We start from the raw sequence: 26,658 nt of genomic DNA, 5'->3' as shown, positions 1-26,658 counted from the left end.
TTAAGTGCAATTAGGAGTAGGCAATGGTGGACAGTATGAAAAGGAAGAGGGCTGTGAGCTAACCGCGACATGGCCGTCGTAGTGCTCTGCCTCCGAAATTATGGAGCAAGTGCTCTCATCCCATGAGGCGCCGCTAAGGTCTCTCAACTTGGACACTTGGATCCATCGACCTCTCCACTTCCTCAGGTGGTTACACACCTGGGTGGCGGACACGTCCTGCCCACAAAACTCGAACACCTGCTTCGCAACGGTGTTCAAGTACACCTCTTTGAAGCCCTTGTCAGTCCTAACTCCACTAGAGGTGATCTCACATATCTTGTTCAGCACGAACGTGGACATGAACGACTGCCACTTCAGGTTGTTCGACCTACCATCCTTCTTTGCCTTTGCTGTTGCAGCGGCAGGAGTTTGCTGAACGAGCACTATTGGCATATAGACAGAATCAGAAGTGAACACCTATGAATCAGGTGCCATCTCGGACATAGTTTGTGAGTCCTGGACAAACGATGGAGGAAACTGGCTATCCGACAGAACAAGGGCCTGACTAAGATCTTGCGTGTGCGTGGTCATGTCCTATAATCGTAGCACGCATTGACAGTAAGCATAGCACACAACATACCGGACAATCCATGAAAGCAGGAGCATACATGTACATGGTCCATCACTATCATACCAAGCACATGCTTCATCACTATCATACTAAGCACATGGTTCATCACTCTCATACTAAGCATACCGCACAATCTATGAGCAGGAACATACATCTACAACAAACATCATGTTACAAATGAACCACCAATAACTACAAATCATAGATCTAAACACGAATCAACACAAGCACAAGGTTGAACTTCAAACTCTACTACTAATCTAGCCTACCACATGCTTGAACATCTAACCCTATCACAAATTACAACCGCAGCTAGCAATCAAAGATATGAGCTCACATATCAGAGCACTAATCAACCATGCACTACATCAAACCCTAGCTGCAGCTCAGATCTAGCTAGAAGGAACAGATAGAAAGGAGGATTGTACTCACAGAGGCCATATATGCAGCTCGAGGAAGAGGGGGGAATGGTCGTAGAAGATCACCGCCGGCCGTTGAAGGACCGCCGACGCCGTGGACCGCCGGCCGGTGAAGATGCGCCGCTTACCTGCTCATCGGTGCCGATGCTGGTCAGCGGGAAAGCTATAAAGGGGGGAGAATGGTGGCGGGAGTTGAGGAGGTGAGGGAGGGGGCTAAATAGGGGCAGACTTGGTGGGAGGTGAGCCCAAATCCTTTCGCCGATTTTTCAGCGACGCGGGCGAGCTCTTGCCAACTCCCTGGTCGCACGAGGATAGAAGCGCGTCACCCTCCACTGCGTCCTCCGAGCCAGGCTCGCGAGCTACTGTCGATTCGGGCGTTTATCCTGGACCTAGCGTGGAGCTGCTTTAATGTTCGTGCCATGCGGGCTGCACATCAAACGCAGGCAATCAAACGGGCTACTTCCTTCCCCGTGCGGGCTAGCCTAGGCCTAATGCAGGGAACCAAACAGATTTTATACATACAACACCGATGAAGCATATAACGTAGGTGTATATAAATTCTTATTAGCGATATTAGCTAGATGCGGTCGAGTACATTAACACTGCAGAGTGTACATGGATAACCCAGAATCACGTACGTACTCAACCGCTCGTCTATTAATGCGGTCGAGTAAATGTAGTTACTGTTTCTTGTAGTCTTCCTTGTTGTATGGCGCGAAGAGCTCGGCCATCCAGTTGCTCTTGTGGTGCGTGGCGGAGCTCAAGTCGGCGGACATGGCGTCGCTGTCGTGGATGCTGTAGGTGGAGATGCAGTGGCGTTGGTAGAACCGCGTGGTGCGACGCATGGCGTCGGCCTCGCCGGCGACGTGCCCCATCATGGCCTCCACGCTCGGCAGCTCGAACCGCCCCTCCAGCAGTCCCGCCAGCCACCGGCACCGCAGCTCCGACGTGCGCAGGTTCGACGCGCTCTCCACGAACCCCACGAACGCCATGTTCGGGATCAGCGGGTGGATCGTGCCGCTGCACAAAGCCACAAACACATCAGCCCATCGGCCACTGGATACATGCACGTGCAGCTAGACGATAAACGTACTGGTAGAGGGGCATCATGGAGGAATTGTTGACGAGCACGCCGCGGAAGGGCTTGGGGAGGACCTCGCGGAGCTTGTCCTTGCCCTCGAAGCCGGTGGCGAGGAAGACGAGGTCGGCCTCCACCTCCGTGCCGTCTTCCAGGACGACGCCGTTCTCCGAGAGCCACCACCCGTTGAGGGCTCTCTGGAAGCGCACGAGGCCGCGGTCCGCCATGTCGAAGAAGCCCTCCGGGACGAAGGCCAATTGGCAGCTGGCGTAGTCCTCGACGAAGGGGTGGTCCGGCGTCAGACCGTACTTTGCCAGCGGCAACTTCCACGACAGGTACGACTCGATGAACTTCGACACCCCTGCCCGCTGCACAACCAAAACCCATGCGTGCATGCATGCATGCATGCATGGTTGCTACTGTCATGACAAAGTCGTGCATGCATGGTTTGTGCGCTATGTAATGTAATGTTCTTCACGGCTGCGAATTATGACGTACGCATACATACCAGTGGGCTCATGAGGCGGCAGAGGAGGGATCTGAAGAAACCTTGGTTGGGCCGCTCGTAGAGCAGCTGGGAGAAACGTGTCGAGTAAAACATGAAGAATGGCAAGCCCCAGATGGAGTACGACGGCACCATCCAATGCAGAGTCCGCACCAGCATCGTGCACGCCTGCCCTCCCTCGCCTGCAAACAAACAAAACAAAGCAAAGCAAACACAAATCGGTTAATGTTTTTTTTAGTGTAATCGGTTAATGTTTTAGGAGATGACTAATGTGCATTTTCACTCTCAACTTATCGACAAGTGTTGTTTTCGTCCTTGAACTTTTTTAGCGCAACCTCAACTTTAGGAATCTCTGGTATTTTTAACTTTATGAATGTATTTCAGGCAGAACATGGTTCCACCGCACACACATGATAGTAAATTCAATAATATACGAGGAAAATTGAAAAAAAAATCTTAAATTTCCGGATAACAAACTTTGTCGATCATTCTACTCACGTGTGAAGTTTTCATGAACTATTGACACCAGTGATATTCTTAGTGAAGAACATAAAATCGGGACCCTACTATTCATTAAATAGTGTTTTTTATATAGCTTTGATTTTCTCATTTTTGTCTAAAATAATAAGGTTGTAATTTCTTTGTGAAACTTCGTATGTGGGTATATTGGTTGACTAAGTATGTTGCAAAAAATATTGAAAGTTTTTTATTTTTTTAGTATTTTATTACTATTCATAAGAGATGCGCGTGGAACCATGTTCATCAAATCCGCGTCCAACCTCTCAACTCTTAATACCTGAATAGATTTATTCTTCTATAAGGACATTCTTCAATCAAACACAACTTTAAGTTGATGTGGCACAGTTTGGCCACATCTTGATGCAACCTTTCTCCCTGGACTCTTAGTATCGGATAGATTTAGTCTTGACAACAATATTCCCTGGGCAAAAACCTAGTTTCAACAATAATCCTAATTCAATTAACTACCTATAAATCAGACTTTACATAGAAACCTGACGTAACATTACGTGGTTCTAGCATTATTGATCACTCAAAGGGGGAACCTGCTCACATGTTATTTAGAGAATCCCTCAATGACACGTGGGCCTATGCCACCTGAGGATGAGAGAGGAGAGACAGAGATTCTCTCAATGACATATGGGCTTATCCCATCTTAAGGTGATGATGTGGCTAAAACAGTGCCATGTCAAATCAAAACCGAGTTTGACGAAGAATACTGTTGTCATAGACTAAACCTACCCGGTATTAACAGTTGAGGGATGGAGGATACACACCAGAGAAATGTTCAGAGACAAAAGCCACACTTGTAATAAGTTGAGGATTAAAAAAAATGCACTTAACTCTTAAGAGAATTTGGACAAAAGGCTAACTATGCATACAGTAGTAGCTGACTATGGTAGTATATTGCTCTACGCACCTTGGTTTGCCTGAACACATTCATTGGCTAGATCGATAGCGCTCTTCTTGTACCCAACCACAACAACCTTCTTTCCTCTCATCAGCTCAACGGTCTCCTCCTCGCTCAGCTTGCAGTAGTCCAGCGAGTGCATCACCCTCCCCTTGAAGACCTCCGGCCCCTTCCCTAGCGGGAACACGGGCATCCGCGGCACGTCGCCGTACTTTCCCGTGCACATAACCACAAACTCGAACTTGTAATACTGCACATGCATGCCCGTCATAAAATATGCGCGTGAGGTAGATTGAGTTTATCAGAACACGGTGCACAGTATGTAAAAGCAATCATGCAGAGCAAGCATACAAAGTACGTGTATATATGGTACCTGAACAATATCGGAGCCGCCGGTGGCGACGCCGACCTCCCACGTTGGCTTGCCCTGGAGGGGGGCCTTGCCGGTGCCGCTCCACAGCTCGGTGAACCCAGCCTTGGCGCCGCCGAGGAACTTGATGTCCACCACCTTGGACCCGAACGAGATGTAGCGCCAGAGGTCGAACTCGTCGGCGTAGTCCTCCAGGTAGTCGACGACCTCGGTGTGGGTCGGGAACGCCGGGTCGTCGCGGTTGGGCCATGAGTAGTCGGAGAACTCGTAGCTCGGGCGCGGCGTCTGGAGGCGCGTGGTCCGGTACACGCAGTGCTTCCACACCCCGCCCACAGACGGCGTCGCCTCGAACACCACGGGGTCGTAGGCGGCCATCTGCTTGGCGGCCGCGAGCCCGCTGACCCCGCTGCCGATGATGGCCACACGGGACACCGTTGGCACGGCCTCCCTCGTGGCCCGTGCTGCTTGACCTTGCTCCATGGCCGTGTAGGATCCTTGGTGATGGATGGAGCTGGGTGTGTGGCTGTGTGTGATGGATGGTCTGCAAGAGCAAGAGAGATCGAGCTGCTTGTTGGTGTCGATAAGAAAAGGCTTGGGGGTATTTTTATAGGGCTAGGGATGCATGGGCGTCTTTGAGCAGGTGAAGTTTCACTGTATCTCGTAGAAAAGAGTTGCCAGTTGCCACAGCGAAATGGCTACGGTCATCGCGCGTGAAATCGGCTCCCTCCCTAGGCAAGCCACATATACCGATTCACGACCGGATGTGGCGTTCGCACGACAATGCATACCCATACTATGTCAGGAATACCAATCCTGCTTTGCATAAAGGAAGTAGACCCCTGCACAGTTTGCATGCGGACGGAAAAAGTTCATTTTAGACCCTGTTCTTGTAGAAGTTCAGCAAAATGAACCCTCATATCGAAATTCATATCGATTGCACCTTAAACTACGCAATCGCGGTCTAAAACGAACGCTCATAAATGTCAACTGGGATTGGCCTCATTGATGGGCCAGAGAGTGGCGGTGTTGACCATGACGTACGCCTGTCCTCATTGCCGGGCCGGCCCATTTGTCTATATTTCGAGTTACATTTATATTTTGATGCTTGTGACATTTCAAAAATATTTGAGCGTTACAAAAAAATACTCTTGGACTCCTCTTTCAGTGCAAACTGTGCTAACCAACCAGGCCAAGCCATTTGTAGTAACAAACTTGTGACACGTAAAAATATCGCAAAACAAATCTTGTGCGCGGGGGGGGGGGGGGGGGGGGTCGAACTTCTAAGCTATTAATCGTGAACGAGTGACGCTAACTAATGAATCTTACGACTTCTAGTAATAGATTCCTGCCGCGACCATTTAAGTATGAAACATGTTTTGGAAAAAAAATCAAATAAGTACAGATTAATCATGTTGGAATATCATTGAACATTTCATAATATATGTTGACATTTTGATGTACAGATTGAACATTTTTGTAATATATGGAACAATTTTAAAATAAATATTGAACATTTGTGTAGTACTATATAGTGAACAAATTTCTAATATACGATGAACATTTTTTATAAATGAGTGAATTATTTGTCAAATATACCATGACCACTTCCTTAATATTTTTGTAACACACAATGAACTCTCTATAAGTACAGAAAAAAAACATAGAAAAGAAATATATAAAAAGAAACAAAAAATAGAGCAAAAGAAGACACACGAAACGACTGTGGGCGGGCCCAAAGCGGGGCGTGGAAGGTCACGAGCGTCAAATAGGAATCGCCCCAATCCGGGTCGTTGTCCAAAAAAAAAAACAATTCCGACCATCCTTTACAATCCTCTTTCGAAAAACGATTTCGGGGTTTATTTCAGACCGAAATTGCATAATTCAAGGTGTAATCAATCAAAATTTTGATATAAGAGTTCATTTCGTTGAACCTCTAAAAGTTCAGGATTTAAAATTAAAATTTTCTCATGCGGACGCACAAGAAAAAGTGATGTCACACCGTGACACAAATTAGAGTCCCAACACAAAGTCATGGATCATGGATCACACACACCTTCGCTATACTAGGCGCGCGTACAGACTACTCCCTCCGTTCCTAAATACTCCCTCCGTCCCAAAATAAGTGTCTTAAGCTTAGTACAATTTTGTACTAGAGCTAGTACAAAGTTGAGACAGTTATTTTGAGACAGATGGAGTATAAGTCTTTGTAGAGATTTCATGTACTACATACGGATGTATATAAACATACTTTAGAGTATATATATTCAATCATTTTGTTAGAGCATCTCCAACAGCCGCCCTTCGCGTCGCGTCCAAAAAATGTATTTACAGCGCGCGCGCCGGCTGGTTTAGCACAGGGATAGGCGCTGGCTCCAACAGCCGCGCTATAATGCAGCGCGCGCGCGCCGCTCTAGCAGTGCCCAAAAATGCAGCGCGCGCAGCACGCACAAACCACATATACATTTCAAAAAATAGGAGAAAACGATCAAACAAACAAAATAAATCAACAATAAATAGTTATTACAACTCAAACAAATAGTTTATCGTTCAGTACAACAAATAATGCAATAAACACAACCAATAGTTCATGGACAATACAATACAAATAATGCAATCAAAGCATGCTCTTTGTCGTTCATGCCATGCCCACCACTCTTCAATCAGATCCTTCTGAAGATCATTGTGTGTTGCGGGCCGCCGAATGGCATGATACGAGGCAACAAAACGGGCTACCCTTTCAGCCCTCCGTCGCACTCGTACGGGATGTCCCAAGAGCTCATACTGTGAGTAGTCTAAATGTTGGCCACGTTCATTCTCGATGATCATGTTGTGCATGATCACACAAGCGTGCATGATGTACCAAAGCATTTTTTGATCCCAAAATCTAGCCGGTCCTCTCACAATAGCAAATTGGGCTTGCAAAATCCCAAATGCTCTCTCCACATCTTTTCTAGCAGCCGCCTGAGCATTGTGGAAATCAAAAAAAATTCTTACCTTCTGGTTTTTTCAACGGCTTCACGAAGGTTTGCCACTTTGGATAGATGTCATCCGCTAGATAATAGCCATAGTTGTACGTACGGCCATTTGCTACAAACTGCACCGGTGGCAACTCACCATTCGCAATCTTATTCATCAGTGGTGACCGGTTGACAACATTGATGTCAATCAAAGATCCAGGCATTCCAAAGAATGCATGCCAAATCCAAGTCTCCTGATCGGCCACCGCTTCAAGGATTATAGTGGAACCTTTTTTTGGCCGTGGAATTGCCCATGCCATGCCTTTGGACAATTCTTCCAACTCCAATGCATGCAATCTATTGAGCCAAGCACGCCAGGAAAGCCGCGAGATTTGTTCATCGCCAATAGCCTTGCGGCGTCTTCAGCAGTGGGAGATCTCAAATACTCCTCGCCAAACACTTGCACAATTCCCACTGCAAAGCGCTTGACATACATGATGGCTTGGCTCTCACCCATAGCCAAGTGATCATCAACTAGATCAGCCGGGATACCGTATGCCAACATACGCAAAGCGGCTGTCACCTTCAGAAAGGTGCTATGCCCGAGCTCTCTGGCGGCATTCCTCCTTTGCTGGAAAAACCGGTCATGGCTCGCTAGTTTCTCTGCAATGCGCTTGAACAAGTCTGTGCTCATCCTAAACCGGCGACGAAAATACGACTCCGGGTATGTGGGATTCTCCACGAAATAGTTCTTCATCAATCTGTTATGGGCATCAATCCTATCTCTCCAAAAAATTTCCCGACCCATAACCGAACCACCGTGCTTCGTTTTTTTTATTGATATGCATAGCGGGCTGGCGCGGGCGGCGACGGCGGCGCGGGGATAGGTCGGGGAAGCGCTGAACGGTCGCCGGGGGCGCGAGCGGCGGAGGCGGCGCGGTCGGATGGGGGCGGCGGCGCGGTCGCGAGAGTGCAGGAGCGAGCGCAGGAGAGAGCAGGAGCGAGCGCGGGAGAGTCGCGCGCGGGAGCCGGCGCAGCAAATAATGGGCGCGGGATTGCGTTTCGGCCAGCGCGCTGAACTGGAAATGACGCGCGCGCCGTTTTTGCGCGCCCGCTGGAGCTGCCGCCGCGTTGCGCGCGTTAAAACTGTTTTTTTACGACGCGGCGCTTGTATAGCGCTTGTTGAAGATGCTCTTACGTATATAGACCCTTAGTGAAATCGCTTAAAAGACTTATATTTAGGAACAGAGGGAGTATATGCTAGGCATGGATGCATGATCAGACTTGATGCACATGATACCACCACAGAGAGAGAAGTGACAATGGATAGCATGCAGCGGCATCTACTGGTTGAACGATGCGGCGCCTTGCTCTCTGGCCACGCCATCTACTGGTTGAGACGAGATGTATTCACGTGGCCGTGTTTTCTCGTTTTATTTCTCTCCAATCTCCATTGCATGCATGCAGGCACTCGACGTAGCGTCCGGGCTTAGGGTAGTGTGCAAGGCAGAGAATCTATTGTCGAAAGAGATAAATACACTAGCAGTCACTGAAGTTGAGCGTGTAGCACACTACGGTCTTTGAAATTTAAATACGATCGTTGAATACGAGTTGCGGTGATTATACGGTCACTCGTTCATAGTAGAGCTCACTATTTTGTCCCGTTGATGGGTCAAAATAGTCTTCTGGCCCTGCCACAGCACTCCGCCATCGTCCCCTCGTGCGCGCCGCCGCCGCTGCCCAGCTCCAGCGACACCGTCTACTGCGTTGCGGCCAACACCAGCTCGTCGGCCTACAACTCCTTCGCATCGCCCGTCGCGCCGTACCTCATCTTCTCGCAGGTCTCGGGAGTAGCGGGGTTCCTCTGCAACGTCGTCGGCGCGGTCCCAGGCGGCGGCGGCGTCCCCGCGTTCTTCTGTTGGCTGTCGGCGGCCCCGGGGCAGCTCAGGCGGGTGTACAGGGGGCCCGACCATCTCCTGGATGTTGTCGGACGCGTTCAGGCGCGGGTTGTCGGCCGCCCCGGCGGAGGGAGGAGATGGAGGACGGGGCGTCGGCGGCGTCCCCGTGTTCTTCTGTTGGCCGCCGGCGGTCTCGGGGCACTCAGGCGGGTGTACAGGGGGCTCAATTAGCTCCTGGACATCGCCGGCCGCATTCAGGCGCGGGCTGTTGGCCGCCACAACGGATGGAGGAGGCGGAGGAGGGGCAGCGGCAGCGGCCCGGCCGCCTGCGCTGCTGTGAGCCGGATCTTGGGCGGTAGCTGGTGCTGCGACGTGCTGACGGGAGGCGGCGGGTTGATGATGGAGATGAAGCTGATACTTATACCGGCGCGGGCGGCATGTCGGGGTCGTTGGGGTCGTGGAGGAGCAGGAAGCTGAGGGACAACTTCTGCATCCGATGCTGGTGTTGGCTTCGGCCCGCGGCGGAGGAGGCGGCGGAGTGGCTTGGTCTCTGTCGAGGAAGAGGAAGGAGAAGACAACGACGCCTGCTGCTTCTGCATCCGAAGCAGGCCCCTCCACCTCCTCGCCAGAACCTTGGGTTCCTCCGTCGCCTGCTCCGCATTTACCATCGCATCCTTGGTCCCCTTCGCCCTGGGCGTCTCGGGGTGCTGCGTTGTTGGCGCGGGGCGAGCGGAGGCCGCATGGCCGTCACCGCCGCCTCCGAGGAACTACCGCTCGAAGACGGGAGGCAGAGCGTCACGAGCTTGCCCCCGGAGAAGAGCTCGTCGGCGGGAAGCATGGTGGAGACGGCCGAGCAATCGGCGAGGAGGAACTCGAAGTCGGCGCTAACCTTCCCCCCCCCCCCCCCCTCCCCCCACCTCCTCCAGCGTCCCTGCCACCGCCGCACCCGCCAGCGTCCTCGAGGCTGAAGGAGACGCGTAGGGCGAGCCACTGCATCACGGTCGACGGCGGCGGCAAGGGAGGCGGCGGCGGTGGGGCCGGGGGCACGATGCCGCAGCGGAGGCCATCGATCGGATCGAGGCGGCGCGGGGTTCGTTGCTGCGCGTGTGGCGGGATGGGAGCCCGAGCGAGTTCTCTTCTCTTCTTCCTCGCTGCCATCTGCGAGGCGCTGGGCGGCGTCGGCGGCGTGCACGAGGGAACGATGTTGGGGAGAGGTGGGAGGGTCAAAGACTATTTTGACCAGTGAACGGACAAAATACGGAGCTCTACGATGAACCAATGACCGTATAATCATCACAACTCGTATTCAATGACCGTATTAAGCGTATTGTGAAGTTCAGTGACCATAGTGTGCTTTACACTCAACTTTAGTAACTGTTAGTATATTTATCTCTTGTCGAACAAATAGAGACGGACGACGGCTGTGGCCAACTTTTCCCTCTTCGTAGACATGTCGATATACGTTTATCAACGGCGATGCTGCATCGGGTTCGCAACAATTACGCTCACGCGTCCCCCCGCTTCGTCCTCCCTCACGACTCGGAGGTAACCCTAGATTGAACCCCCCTACCTTCCCTCGGCTTGTCGCCATCGGAGGAGCGGCCGGTAAAGTTCGCGTCGGCTCCCGTGAAGGTGGTGGCGAGGCCCTCTTTTTTTTCACCTGCTTCGCATGGCGTTTGTTGGACGGTCCGGCTACTGTCATGGATGACACAAGATGAGACCAAGGTGACGCAGCGGCTCGCGAGATCCATGGTGAGGGCGCGAGCGTCAGGATGAGACACGGTGTTGGTGCGTGCGATGGGTGGAGAAGGACGGCAGGCCTGCTGTCATGGCCGGCGGGTGCGGGTCCATGGTGGATGCGGGGGCTCGTGCTCGCGAGATCCGCGGCAAGGGCGCGCACACGGGAGGGGGCCGACAATGGTGTGCGCGGTGAGGGTGGGCGCATGGGAGGGGCCTGACCACGGTGCATGCGGCGAGGGCGCGGCTACGAGAGGAGGCTGAGGGCGCCACAACAATGACGGGGCGAGGCGCGAGGTCATTCCGGTGGGTGTGCGGCGCCGGCAGCGGGCGGGGCCGGCCAGACCCGGGCCCTTCTAGGTCGCGGCTGATGCATGTGGTGGATCTGTCTGCGACGGTGGGAGCGGGTAGGGCTGGTCCTGCTCTCTGCCGGTGTTAACAATACCTGTCGGTGTTGTTTCCTTGTTGAAGGCCTCACCGAGGAGATCTTGCACCTCTCTTGTCCTTTAGTTCGGTCTCAGGGTGAAAACCAAGATCTTCCTTGTTGGATCAGTGATGACGGTGTCCCCGCCGTCGTTTTTTTGTTGGAAGCATCGTTATGAAGATTTGACCTCTTGATGGGAGCACAAGGTTTGCGGCAAGGTGCCTAGTTCGGAGTTGGAGGTGGCGGGGCGATGATAGGGTCTGTGGTGGCGTGTCCGTCGAGGGCTATTGTCATGCATGCATCGCGAGTCAAGCTATGTTGGATATCCTCTCTTCACTGGAATGACACTTGTCCGCTCTTTTATCGGATATGTCTTCTCTCTCCGGTGTTGACGAGGTTGTTCATATGTTTGTTCATTGGCCTTTTTGTATGCCCTGTAATGCTTTCGATCTAGTTTAGCTAGATGCTAGTTTAGCTAGGTGTGTTGTGTCCTTTATATAGGTTTTTGTCCAGTTTTCTTCTAATAAACCGAGCAGTTTTAGCCTTTGGCTTCTTCTTCTGCAATGGAATCTTAGCAGCTCTTCTGTAACTTCTAGAAAAATGACGAGGCTGAGCTGTCGCCATGGTCTTCAAAATCTTGGGGTATTTGGTACGAATCAACGGCGAGGCTGCGAGGATTTGGTAGGAGTTGATTAATGTAAAGTCTAATCTTCTATATCTAAATAGGGGCACCCCATTAGGACGGAAACGTTTGGTTGATGGGTGTATATATATCCTATATGCAAAAAATATAATAATTCAGTAAAAAGTAATAAAATTCTGAAAACTTTTTAAAAATAAATTTACCCTTTCGTTCTACTTGTGAAAAAAATCCAATTTTTTTTACAGATTGATGTCTTTTAAATAAGATATTTTTTTATCAAAATAGTGGGAATAGTGACCTAGCTATAATAGCAAATAAATTTTGTCTTTTTTCTGCAGAAGTCAATGTGGGTTTTTTTGTGAAAATTTTGATACTAGTGCAAAACAAAGTCAACTTTAGTCCAAAAATATTTGTTGAACTATTTTGAATTTTTATTTAATTATTTAAAAAATCTCATATGAGGTACATATACAACCATAAACCAAAGTGTATTTTCCCACCCCACTAGGTGATTTTCCTACCTTCTCATGAAGCCACATCACTCCAATTATTATAGACGTTGATGTAGTAGTCTACAGCTGTCTGATAAAATATGTCAAAATTAAGGAGAGTTGCCACCGCGAAGTGAAAGATACCACTTCGTTTGATTCGAGTCGTCCCCGTCGTTTTTGAGCCATCCCGCTCGCTCGCTGGTTGCGTTGGACTCAATTTACTTTGGTTGTGCTGCACACGATATGCTTCACCAAAATCGGTTTGGACACTAAAAAGCCCACCGGAAGCCTGTAGAAAGACACTACCACGACCAACCCTTCCTTATCTCCACAAATACTAAACCCTACTCCTACCGAGCCATCGCCATCGCCAAGAGCCCTTCTGGCGACTGTGCCATGAGCCCATGACCCACCCTTCCCTGGCCAAATGCTGCCACCCTGATGCTCTACCAGCAGCCGTCACCACACGTGCTTACCCTTAGCCAGCCGTCGCGGCTAACCCTTCCGCTGTCGCAACGGTCAGTCCCCGACAAGCAACTTCTCCAAAGATACGTCACCAGCCTCCTTCTCTCGACAAATAACTCCATCAATTTCGTTCATCTTCCCGATTCCACTTTTATGTCGCAATTCCTTCCACCTCAATGCTACGAATGCACATCAAACAACCTTGCACTAGTCTATGAGTAGAAATGGATCAATCATGTACAAATAAACTGATGGATTTATTGGTCCCTCCTCATGAAGGGTAATCGACCTAGTGGCTCCCCCTTTCAAGAAGTGGTGTTGATCTCTTCCCGTCACCTCCACAAATTTGTGCTGCTCTAGACTCACCCACCCTCCCCTCCTCGGGTTCTCATCATAGTGTTCTCCTCGAGGCGTTCGCTGATTCCGCCCCTGTGCGCTACAGGCCTGATTCTAAATCCCAGAACCGCATTATGTCGTTTTATTGATTGGTTTTCCTATTTTTATCTTGGAAGTTTCACATACTGGTTGATGCGAAGTTTGATGTGACCTGGCTCCTGTAGTGAAACATAACAAAATTTTGGTCTTAAATTTTCATGTCTTGGCCAAGGCAAAGCTTGATGCAATCTGGATGCTCTAGAGAAACATAATGAAATTTTAGCCGAAGTTTTCCATGTTTTGATATGCCACAACATTATGTGGGTTAGATGATTTTCCCTGTATGTTTCTACGACAAGTTGTCATTCGTTTCGTGCTATATCTATGGATTTCAAATTTTGCAATATAATATTTGTCTCATATGCAATCCAAGTGCTCTATATATAGACAGAGATCAGTAATATGTTAGGTTAGATCCAAGTCACATACCTGAGAACAATTAAATGATGTAGTTCATTCAAACTGCAGACTAGCATCTCTTTTTCATGTCCACCGAACATTATGAACTACATCCACAATTTGGAAGAAAAAGATGAATGAATTTTCATTTGGGCATGCCATCAGATATAACTACATACAAGAAATATACATGTGAAGGTTTCACTATCCTGACAAAGACTGTATGTACATCATGGATATAATACACACTTGACAGGTTTACATGTGTCCTTGCTTCAAGATCTATCTCTAACATATCCATATGGTATATGTAGTTTACTGTGAATGTTAAATAAGTGAACTAATAGAAAAAAATGAGAGATGTGTAAAGGAGGGAAAAGAGATACAACCACGAATTTGGCAAAGAAATACTAGGACTCAACTTGCTTTGTCATAGAACTTTTTTACCTTTTGCAAGACATATACATCACCTTTCACTACTTTAGGATGCCGCTAACATGACACTACAATCAGTGACCCTTGATCAAACTGTGTGCAATGCATGAATCACAAACTGTATAGTTCAAGCTCCGTCGCCAATAACAAAAATTTTGTGCAATGGCGGATTTATCAAATACGATTCACGTAAGAGTTGAGTGTGCGATCTATGGCAGGCAGTTGACCCACGCAAACTTTTTGTGATGGACCAAAGTAATGCAAACGGTTAATTGAATACAAGTGTGTGTGATGTACGGCATACAGTTCATCTAGATGAATTGTCTGTGATAAGGCAAAATAACACAACCAATTTGGTGTCTGAAGTTGTGTGTGATACCACGCAAACATGTCGCTCAGATGAACTATTTGCGATGAAAAATGTAACACAAACGATTCAGCGTAACAAGATGTGTGTGATACCCGGCAAACAGATCATTAATCGGACTTGTGTCGGAAGACAGATAAAAAGGTAGACAATTCCTGATAATAAGTTGTGTGTGTGTTGTGCGCAAACACCTCCTTGCACCCAATTATGTGTGATTGTTGAAATCATTACCGACGTGTTCCTTTCTCTCATCGTGAGTGATGTTATTTGCCCGGTTGCATACCATTTACGCTCTGTCTACAGAACAACAACATGATCGCATAACCTAAATAAATATTCAGTTACATTACTGACTACATATAATATTTGCACACCGCAATTAACAAGTACATGCATACTAAACTAGTAGTAATGATCATCAAATTATCTATACTTCTTGTGACGACGGGTGTCGGTCGACGCAGGACGGAGGCACCCTCTCAAGTTAACAATCCTCCTACACATCTCGTAGCTTATGTACGCGTCCTTGGCCGCGTACTTGATGTGATCTTCATCCAATCTTCGGACCCAGGCGCGGTGCCAGGAAACCTTCTTCTTCTTGCAGAAATCCTTCCTGCCTCTGTAGTAGGGGTCGATGATGGCCATGGCGAGGTCTATCAGGGAATCCGTATTCTTCTACTCGCCGCCCAAGATCTTGTGCTATCATTGGATGTCCACAAGATTCCGGCAGGCCAAGCCCATGGTCTTAAGCACCTCTTCATCGTTGGTGGTGTCCACCGTACTGGATATGTAGTCAGGTCTATTGACAAACCTGGCGAAAATCCCGCAAGGCCTTGTGGCCATGCAGTAGTGGTAAACGAGGACGTAATGGCCCACCCATAGTTGGGCGACGGAAACCTTCTAATCATACCCAAGACGATTGCGGTGTACTCGAGGTCGAAGCCGACCACTATGTACTTGTCAAAGGCAACTAACTACTCCATGGTGTGGATGGACTTCTCCACCCAGACCGGGTCATTGGTGCACACCACCGTGAGTTTCTTGAACCTTAGGTGGATGTCCACGTAGGCACGAATGGTGAACTGCCGCTCGTCGTCGGCAGCCACTGGGACCTCCTACATGAGAACCGAGCAGGATATCCTCTCTGTATTCGGAGTGGTGGGTGTGTTTCTTTCATTGTGGGGAAAGGTTGAAGAGAGACATGTTGGTGAACGTTGCATGGGAAACAAAGAAATTCCTACGCACACGAAATACCTATCGATAGTAATGATCATCTACGAGAGGGCAGATCGGATCCACATACCCTTGTAGATCGCTAAGCGGGAAGCGTTAAGAAACGCGGTTGATGTGGTCGAACGTCTCCATGATCCAAATTGCAAGTCTTCCCACGAACTCCGTCCCGATCTAGCGCCGAACGGACAGCACCTCTGCGTTCAGCACACGTGCAGCTCGATGACGATCTCCTCCATCTTGATCCAGCAAGAGAGACGAAGAGGTAGCTGAATTCTCCGCCAGCACAACGGCATGGCGGCGATGGTGGTAGAGCTACTCCGGTAGGGCTTCGTCGTACTGTGCCGAATTAGCTATGGGGTGTTATGAAGTGGTGGAGCGGGAGAGAGCTGCGCCTTGGCTCGAGGTGCCAAAAGCCTCTCTCACCTCCACTATATATAGGAGGGAGGGGAGGGGTGGCGCCCTAGGGCAAGGCCCTAGGTTTCGGCCAGCACAAGAGGAGAGGGAGGAGTCCTCCTCCAACACAACTTGGAAGGAGTCCTCCTCCTTCCCCAATTTGGTTTGGCCCACCCTCCTTTCCTTTTGTCCCTTGGCCGAAATAGGCCTCTTTGGGCTGGCCACCAGCCCACTAGAGGCTGGTGCGCCACCCTTGGGCTTCTTTAGTTCTCTCCCGGGTGGGTGGACCCTCCCGGTAGAACTCCGGAACCCATTCGTCACTCTCGGTACTTCCTATATGTCAATCTTCATCTCCGGACCATTCCGCGAACCTTGTGACATCCGGGATCTCATCCGAGACTCCGAACAACCTTCGGTTACCAACATCAATAATTCAACTATACCGAAATGTCACCTAACCTTAAGTGTGCAGACCGTGCGGGTTCGAGAACTATGTAGACATGACCAAGACACTCTCCGGTTAATATACAATAGCAGGACATGGATGCCCATATTGGATCCTACATATTATACGAAGATCTTATAGGTTGAACCTCTATATCAGGGATTCAGTTAATCCTGTATAACATTCACTTTTTCCTTCGTTATGTTACTTGCCCGAGATTCGATCGTCGGTATCTCCATACCTATATTAATCTCGTTACCGGCAAGTAGCTTTACTCGTTGTGTAATACATGACCCCGTGGCTAACTCTTTAGTCACATTGCTTGCAAGGCTTGTTTGTGATGTTGTATTACCGAGTGGGCCCCGAGATACCTCTCCATTATACGGAGTGACAAATCCCAGTCTTTGTCCATGCTAACTCAATGGACACCTTCGGAGATACATGTAGAGCACCTTTATAGTCACCCAACTATTATGCGATGTTTGTTAGACACAAGGCATTCCTCCGGTGTGAGTGAGTTACATGATCTCATGGTCATAGAAATGTATACTTGACATGCAGAAAACTATAGCAATAAAATAACACGATCACATGCTACGTTTATAGTTTGGGTCTTGTCCGTCGCATCATTCTCCTAATGATGTGATCCCATTATCAAGTGACAATACTTGTCTATGGCCACGAAACCTTAACCATCTTTGATCAACGAGCTAGTCAACTAGAGGCTCACTAGGGACATTGTTTTGTCTATATATCCACACATGTGTTTGCCTTTCCATTCAATACAATTCTAGCATGGATAATAAACGATTATCTTGAAATAGCAAATATAATAATAACTATTTATTATTGCCTCTAGGGCATATTTCTAACAGTCTCCCACTTGCACTAGAGTCAATATTCTAGCTTCACATCTCTATGTGATTTACAATGTAACGAATCAAGCACCCATATAGTTCCAGTGTTGATCATGTTTTGCTCATGGAAGAGCTTTAGTCAGCGGATCTGCAACATTCAGATCCGTGTGCACTTTGCAAATATTTATTTCCTCCTCCTTGATTAATCGCGGATGGCATTGAAGTGTCGCTTTATGTTTCTGGTCCTCTTGTGAAACCTTGGTTCCTTGGCTAGAGCAATGGCAGCAGTGTTGTCACAGAACATATTTATTGGATCCAGTGCACCTGGCACAACTCCAAGATCTGTCAGGAACTACTTCATCTAGACACTTCTTTAGCCGCCTCCGAGGCAGCTATGTACTCCGATTCGCATGTAGAATCAGCTACGACGCTCTACTTGGAACTACACCAGCTTACCGCACCCCCATTATGATGAAATATGTATCCGGTTTGTGACTTAGAGTCATACGGATCAGTGTCAAAGATTGCATCGACATAACCCTTTACGACGAGCTCTTCGTCACCTCCATAAACGAGAAACATTACCTTAGTCCATTTCAGGTACTTCAGAATATTCTTGACCGCTGTCCAGTGCTCCATTCTTAGATTACTTTGAAACCTAACCGCCATACTTATGGCAAGGCTGACATTAGGTCTTGTGCACATCATTGCATATATGATAGACCCTATGGTTGAACCATAGGGGACGGCACTCATCATTTCTCTATCTTCTGCAATCACTGGGCATTCAGTCTTACTCAACTTTATACCTTGTAACATAGGCAAGAACCCTTTCTTGGATTGTTCCATTTTGAACTTCTTCAAAATCTTATCAAGGTATGTGCTTTGTGAAAGTCCTATGAGGCGCCTTGATCTATCTCTATGGATCTTAATGCCTATTATGTAAGCAGCTTCTCCCAGGTCCTTCAATGAAAAACTTTTATTCAAGTAATCCTTTACGCTTCCCAATAGTTTTATATTGTTTCCAATCGGCAATATTTCATCCACATGTAATATTAGAAATGCTATAGATCTCCCACTCACTTTCTTGTAAATACAAGCTTCTCCAAAAACTGGTATAAACCCAAACGCCTTGATCACCTCATCAAAGCGTTGATTCCAACTCCGAGATACTTGCACCAGTCCATAAATGCATCGCTGGAGTTTGCATACTTTGTGAGCATTCTCTGCATCGACAAAACCTTCCAGTTGCATCATATACAACTCTTCCTTAAGAGACCCGTTAAGGAACGTTGTTTTGACATCCATTTGCCAAATTTCATAATCGAAAAATGCAGCTATTGCTAACATGATTCTGACGGACTTAAGCATCACTACGGGCGAGAAAGTCTCATCGTAGTCAACTCCTTGAACTTGTGAACACCCCTTTGCCACAAATCGAGCTTTATAGACGGTCAAATTACTATCGGCGTCCGTCTTCTTCTTAAAGATCCATTTTTTTCTGAATGGCCTTTTGGTCTTCAGGTAATACTTCCAAAACCATACTTTGTTTTCACACATAGATCCTATCTTGGACTTCATGGCCTCTATGTTGGAAATATGCCCTAGAGGAAATAATAAATTGGTTATTATTATATTTCCTTGGTCATGATAATCGTTTATTATCGATGCTATAATTGTACTGATTGGAAACTCAAATACATGTGTGGATACATAGACAAAACACTGTCCCTAGTAAGCCTCTAGTTGACTAGCTCGTTGATCAAAGATGGTTAAGGTTTCCTAGCCATAGACAAGTGTTGTCAGTTGATAACGAGATCACATCATTAGGAGAATGACGTGATGGACAAAACCCAAACTATAAACATAGCATATGATTGTATCAGTTTATTGCTACTATTTTCTGCATGCCAATGTATCTGTTCCTATGACCATGAGATCATGCAACTCCCGGACACCGGAGGAATACCTTGTGTGTATCAAACGTCGCAACGTAACTGGGTGACTATAAAGGTGCTCTACAGGTATCTCCGAAGGTGTGTGTTGGGTTGGCATGGATCAAGACTGGGATTTGTCACTCCGTGTGACGAAGAGGTATCTCGAGGCACACTCGGTAATACAACATCACAACAAGCCTTGCAAGAAATATGACTAAGGAGTTAGTTACGGGATCTTGTATTACGGAACGAGTAAAGAGAATTGCCGGTAACGAGATTGAACTAGGTATGGAGATACTGACGATCGAATCTCGGGCAAGTAACATACCGAAGGACAAAGGGAATGGTATACGGGATTATATGAATCCTTGGCATAGAGGTTCAACCGATAAGATCTTCGTAGAATATGTAGGATCCAATATGGACATCTAGGTCCCGATATTGGATATTGACCAGGAAGTGTCTCAGGTCATGTCTGCATAGTTCTCGAACCCGCAGGTCTGCACACTTAAGGTTCAGTGACGTTTTGGTATAGTTGAGTTATGGGTGTTGGTGACCTAAGTTTTGTTTGGAGTCCTGGATGAGATCCTGGACGTCACGAGGAGTTCCGGAATGGTCTTGAAACGAAGATTGATATATAGGAAGTTGGTATTTGGATTCCGGAAGGTTTTTGGGCATTGTCACGAGTGTACCGGGAGTGACGAATGGGTTCCGGGGGCCCACTGGGTGGGCCCAACACGCCCCAAGGGGTCCACATGGGTTTATTGGATGCGTAATAAGGCATAATGGGCTGACAAAGTAATCCAAGGAAAGCCCATGAGGAAAAAGTATAAAATCCAAAATAGGTGGGAAATTAAGGAAGGAGTCCTAATCCAAGTGGAGTTGGAGGAGGACTCCTCCCTCCCCCACTTCGGCCGAGGCAAGGAGGCTCTCCTTCAGCCTCAAGCCTAGACCCTCCCTCCTCCTATATATACTAGAGGGTTAAGGTCTTTTTGAGACACAATTACCCACGTGCTACCTCTCCTCTAGATCGTAGTTTCTACTCTAGATTGGATCTCTGCGGAGCTCGGTCGAAGCCTTGTAGGAATAGATCACCACCACCATCGGAGCGTCGTCACGCTGCCGGGGAACTCATCTACATCCCCGTCTCTCTTGCTGGATCAAGAAGGCGGAGATCGTCATCGAGCTGTACGAGTGCGGAACACGGAGGTGCCATCCGTTCGGCACTTGATCGGGACGGATCGTGGGATGGATCGTGGGACGGTTCATGGGACGGATCGTGAAGACATACCACTACATCAACCGCGTTTATTAACGCTTCCCCTTAGCGATCTACAAGGGTATGTGGATCCAATCTCCTTCTCGTAGATGATCATCACCATGATAGGTCTTCGTGTGCGTAGGAAATTTTTTGTTTCCCATGCAACGTTCCCCAACACTCTAACCTTTTGTTTGAATCCGTGCCCACCATTGCTTCTCCATAACTCGTAGGCTCATTGTTGTCTAACAACAAGATTGGTAAGACAAATTCCCGTACCACTCTGGAGCTCTGCGTGCCCTTGTCGACCTACGAGGTCCGATAGCAACTTGATCCCAAGTTTCATGATCATCACCATTAGCTTCCTCTTCAACTGGTGCAGCTTCGACAGAAACTTCTTTGTGTCCCGCACCACCATCTAGTTGATGCAAAGGTTCTACAACCTCATCAAGTTGTATCTTCCTCCCACTCAATTCTTTCGAGAGATCGAAACTCTTTCTCTAGAAAAGCTCCGTTCTTAGCGACAAACACTTTACCCTCGTATCTGAGATAGAAGGTGTACCCAAGTGTCTCTTTCGGGTAACCTATGAAGACACACTTTTCCACTTTGAGTTCCAGCTTTTCAGGCTGAAGCTTTTGACATAAGCATCACATCCCCAAACTTTAAGAAACGACAACTTTGGCTTCTTGCCATACCACAGTTCATATGGTGTCACCTCAACGGACTTTGATGGTGAACTATTTCAAGTGAATGCAGTTCTCTCCAATGCATAGCCCCAAAATGATAATGGCAAATCGGTAAGAGACATCATAGAACGCACCATATCTAATAAAGTACGATTACAACGTTCGGACACACCATTACGCTGTGGTGTTCCAGGCGGTGTCAACTGTGAAACAATTCCACATTGTCTTATGTAAGCACCAAACTCGTAACTCAGATACTCACCTCCTCGATCAGATCGTAGGAATTTGATCTTCTTGCTACGGTGATTTTCAGCTTCACTCTGAAATTGCTTTAACTTTTCAAACATTTCATACTTGTGCTTCATCAAGTAAATATAACCACATCTACTCAAATCATTAGTGAAGGTGAGAAAATAACGATATCCACTGCGCACCTCTATGCTCATCGTTGTGCACACACCAGTATGTATGATCTCCAACAAGTCACTTGCACGCTCCATTGTTCCGGAGAATAGAGTCTTAGTCATCTTTCTCATGAGGCATGGTTCCTATGTGTCAAGTGATTCAAAATCGAGTGACTCCAAAAGTCCACCAACATGGAGTTTCTTCATGCGTTTTATACCAATATGACCTAAGCGGTAGTGCCACAAGAAAGTGACGCTATCATTATTAACTCTACATCTTTTGGTATCAATGTTATGGACACGAGTGTCATCACTATCGAGATTCAACATGAACAAACCCCTCACATTGGGTGCATGACCATAAAAGATATTACTCATATAAATAGAACAACCATTATTCTCTCACTTAAATGAGTAACCGTCTCACAATAAACAAGATACAAATATAATGTTCATGCTCAATGCAGACACTAAATAACTATTATTTAAGTTCATCACTAATCCCGACGGTAATTGAAGTGAGAGCGTGCCGACCGCAATCACATCAACCTTGGAACCATTTCCCATGTGCATCATGACTTTGTCCTTTGCTAGCCTTTGTTTATTCCGCAGTTCCTGTTTCGAGTTGCAAATGTGAGCAACAAAACCTCTATCAAATACCCAGGCACTACTATGAGAGTTGGTGAGGTACACATCAATAACATGTATATCAAATATACCTTGTTTGGCGTTGGCCGCCTTCTTACCGGCCAAATACTTGCGACAGTTCCGCTTCCAATGACTAGTCCATTTGCAATAATAATACTCAGTCTCCGACCTGGGTCCAGACTTGGTTTCTTTGTCGGAGGGGCAACAACTTTGCCACTCTTCTTGGTGTTACCCTTCTTTCCCTTGCCGTTTTTCTTGAAACTGGTGGCCTTATTGACCATCAACACTTGATATTCTTTCTGGATTTCTGACTCTGTGACTTTTAGCATCGTAAATTGCTTGGTGAGTGACTTATTCATCCCTTACATGTTATTGTTCAACACAAAGCCTTTGTAGCTAGGTGGTAGTGATTGAAGAACTCTGTTAGTGATAGCTTCTGGCGGGAGAGCAATTCCCAGCTCAGCCAGACGGTTAGAGTACCCAGACATTCTGAGCACATGTTCACTGACAGACCCGTTCTCCTCCATTTTTCTTGCATAGAACTTATGAGGTCTCATACCTCTCGATCCGGGCATTCTTCTCAAAGATAAACTTCAACTCCTGGAACATCTCATATGGTCCATGACGTCAGTCCCGGTTCTAAGCCATACAAAACTGTACATTGAACTAATGAGTAGTCATCCTTGCGCGTCTCCGAGACGTTCATAACTTCTGGCAATGCCGTCTGTGGCGGTGCATAACCTAGCGGTGCATCAAAAACATATTGCTTTTGGGCAGCCTTGAGGATAAGCCTCAGATTACGGCCCAGTCAACAAAGTTGCTTCCATCATCTTTCAGCTTAGCTTTCTCTAGGAACACATTAAAATTCAGGGTTGCTACTGTGCGAGCCATTGATCTACAACATAAATTTTTGGAAAGTTTACTTAGACTATGTTAAAGATAATTGAGTTTAGCTAATCATATTACTAATAAACTCCCACTAAAATTGACATCACTCTAGTCATTCTAGTGTCACATGATCCAAATTCACTAACTCAAGTCCGGTCATCACGTGAGTTGAGACTAGCTTCAATGGTGAACATCTCCGAGGCCATGTCTGTACATGCCAGGCTCGTCAAGTTTAACTCGAGTGTTCTGCGTGTGCAACTGTTTTGCACCCGTTGTATGTGAATGTAGAGTCTATCACACCCGATCGTCACGTGGTGTCTCGAAATGATGAACTGCTGCAATGGTGCACAGTCGGGGAGAACACAATTTTGTCTTGAAATTTTGATGAGGGATCACCTTATAATGCTACCATCGTCCTCAGCTAAATAAGGTGCATAAAAGGATTAACATCACATGCAAATCATAAGTGACATTATATGGCCATGAACTTGTGCTTCTTGATCTCCATCACCAAAGCACCGACATGATCTCCATCATCACCGGCACCACCCAATGATCTCCATCATTGTGCTGCCATCGAGGTTGTCGCACTAACTATGTTGTTACAACTAAAGATACTAGTAGCGATAAAGCAAAGCATCACAAAGGCAAAATAATTAAAGACAACCCTATGGCTCCTGCCGGTTGCTGTAACATCGACGTGCAAGTCGATACATAACTATTACAACATGATCATCTCATGCATCCAATATATCAAATCATGTCTTTGGCCATACCACATCAGATGCATACCGTGCAAAAATAATTTAGAAGTCCTCTAATTTGTTGTTGCAAATTTTATGTGGCTGCTATGGGTATCTAGTATGATCGCATCTTACTTACGCAAAGCCGCAATGGTGATATGCAATTTTCTATTTAACCTTCTCCATGGACCGCCTTGGGCAAATCTGATTCAACTAAAGTTGAAGAAACAGCACCCGCCAGTCATCTTTATGCAACAAGTTGCATGTTAGTCGATGAAACGGGTCTCTCGTAAGTGTACAAGTAATGTTGGTCCAGGCCGCTTCAATCCAACAATACCGCCAAATTAAAAAAAGCCTAAGGAGGGCAACAAATTGAACATGAATGCCCACAAACTCTTTTGTGTTGTACTCGAGATATCATCTACGCATGAACCTAGTTCTAATACCACTGTTGGGGAACGTTGCATGGGAAACAAAAATATTCCTACGCACACGAAAGACCTATCCATGGTGATGATCATCTATGAGAGGGGAGATCATATCCACATACCCTTGTAGATCACTAAGCGGGAAGCGTTAAGAAACACGGTTGATGTAGTCGAATGTCTCCACGATCCAAATCGCAAGTCATCCCACTAACTCCATCGCGATCTAGCGCCGAACGAACAACACCTCTGCGTTCAGCACTCGTGTAGATCGATGACGATTTCCGCCTTCTTGATCTGGCAAGAGAAACGAAGAGGTAGCTGAATTCTCCGGAAGCACGACGACATGGCGACGATGATGGTGGAGCTACTCCGACATGGCTTCACCATACCGTACCGAATTATCTACGGGGTGTCACGAAGTGGTGGATGGAGAGAGAGTTGCGCCTTGGTTGAGGTGCCAAAAGCCTCTCTCACCTCCACTATATATAGGAGGCACGGGAGGGGTGGCACCCTAGGGCAAGTCCCTAGGGTTCGGCCAGTGCAAGAGGAGAGGGAGGAGTCCTCCTCCAACACAACTTGGAGGGAGGAGTCCTCCTTCCCCACTTGGCCCACCCTCCTTTACTTTTCTCCCTTGGCTAAAATAGGCCTCTTTGGGATGGCCACCAACCTACTAGAGGCTGGTGCGCCACCCTTGGGCTTCTTTGGTTTTCTTCCAGGTGGGTGGCCCCTCCCGGTAGAACTCCGGAACCCATTCCTTACTCCCGATACTTTTCCGGCAATGCTCGAAAACCTTTAGGAAGCCAAATGGATACTCCCTATATATCAATCTTCGTATCCGGACCATTCCAGAAACCCTCGTGACATTCAGGACTTCAAACAACCTTCGGTTACCAACATCATTAATTCAACTATACCGAAACGTCACCGAACCTTAAGTGTGCACACCTTGCGGGTTCGAGAACTATGTAGACATGAGAGAGACACTCTGTGGTCAATATCCAATAGAGGGACGTGGATGCCCATATTGGGTCCTACATATTCTACGAAGATCTTATCGGTTGAACCTCTATGTCAAGGATTCAATTAATCAGGTATAACATTTCCTTTGTCCTTCGGTATGTTACTTGCCCGAGATTAGATCGTCCGTATCTCCATACCTATATCAATCTCGTTATCGGCAAGTCTCTTCACTCATTCCGTAATACAAGATCCCGTGGCTAACTCTTTAGTCACATTGCTTGCAAGGCTTGTTTGTGATGTTGTATTACCGAGTGTGCCCCGAGATACCTCTCCATCATACGGAGTGACAAATCCTAGTCCTGATCCATGCTAACTCAACGGACACATTCGGAGATACCTATAGAGCACCTTTATAGTCACCCAGTTATGTTGCGACGTTTGACACACAGAAGGCATTCCTCCGGTGTCACTCAGTTATATGATCTCATGGTCATAGAAATGTATACTTGACATGCATAAAACAATAGCAATAAAATAACACGATCCCATGCTACTTTTATAGTTTTGGTCTTGTCCGTCACATCATTCTCCTTATGATGTGATCCCATTATCAAGTGACAACACTTATCTATGGCCAGGAAACCTTAACCCTCTTTGATCAATGAGCTAGTCAACCAGAGGCTCACTAGGGACATTGTTTTGTCTATATATCCACACATGTATTTGCGTTTCCATTCAATACAATTCTAGCATGGATAATAAAAGATTATCTCGAAACAGGAAATATAATAGTAACTATTTTATTGTTGCTTTCAGGGCATATTTCTAACAAGACAATAGATTAAATGAGCGGTGGAGTAAATGGGGGCTGGACGGATCGTAATTGGCACGTCTTGTCACCGCGTTTGTGGTGGAGGATTGTTGTGCAAGCTTGACCAGCGCATGAACACGAGGTTCGTTTTGCCATGCGGAGGCTCGAAGTGCCGCCAACGTATCGTTGGTGAGCCCATTCCCGCGCAACCATGCAAGTTCCCGCACGCAACCGCGCAAAGCTTCCCTCCCCGTCTTGGTTGGGCATGCGTCGGCTAGAATAGAAGCTCCTATTATTGTGGGCG

The 26,658-nt window shown here is 47.3% G+C and overlaps 1 protein-coding gene and 1 pseudogene across 1 annotated transcript; both read right to left on the bottom strand.

The window, feature by feature from the left end:
• Positions 1–1,709: 1,709 nt before the first annotated feature.
• LOC123447122 (probable flavin-containing monooxygenase 1) lies at positions 1,710–4,891 on the bottom strand. The gene is made up of 5 exons (XM_045123690.1): positions 4,415–4,891; positions 4,051–4,291; positions 2,616–2,794; positions 2,123–2,475; positions 1,710–2,049 (listed from the first exon to the last, which is right to left on the bottom strand). Exons 1-5 carry the CDS (start codon positions 4,889–4,891, stop codon positions 1,710–1,712), a joined length of 1,590 nt encoding a protein of 529 aa, XP_044979625.1.
• Positions 4,892–8,996: 4,105 nt separating this feature from the next.
• Positions 8,997–10,333, bottom strand: LOC123450784 (annotated as a pseudogene).
• Positions 10,334–26,658: the final 16,325 nt, after the last annotated feature.

This window comes from Hordeum vulgare, chromosome 4H (genome assembly GCF_904849725.1).
Source record: "Hordeum vulgare subsp. vulgare chromosome 4H, MorexV3_pseudomolecules_assembly, whole genome shotgun sequence".
Lineage (NCBI taxonomy): Eukaryota > Viridiplantae > Streptophyta > Magnoliopsida > Poales > Poaceae > Hordeum > Hordeum vulgare.
This window is presented reverse-complemented; position numbering and strand designations above follow the sequence as displayed.

What these genes read in the sequence shown, in the direction of transcription:
- LOC123447122 (XM_045123690.1), bottom strand. Translation starts at nt 4,891, where the DNA reads ATGGAGCAAGGTCAAGCAGCACGGGCCACGAGGGAGGCCGTGCCAACG. An exon ending in ATGTGTTCAGGCAAACCAAG is followed by an intron (nt 2,795 to 4,050) that starts GTGCGTAGAGCA and finishes GTTTGTTTGCAG; the next exon opens with GCGAGGGAGGGCAGGCGTGC. An exon ending in TCCATGATGCCCCTCTACCA is followed by an intron (nt 2,050 to 2,122) that starts GTACGTTTATCG and finishes GGCTTTGTGCAG; the next exon opens with CGGCACGATCCACCCGCTGA.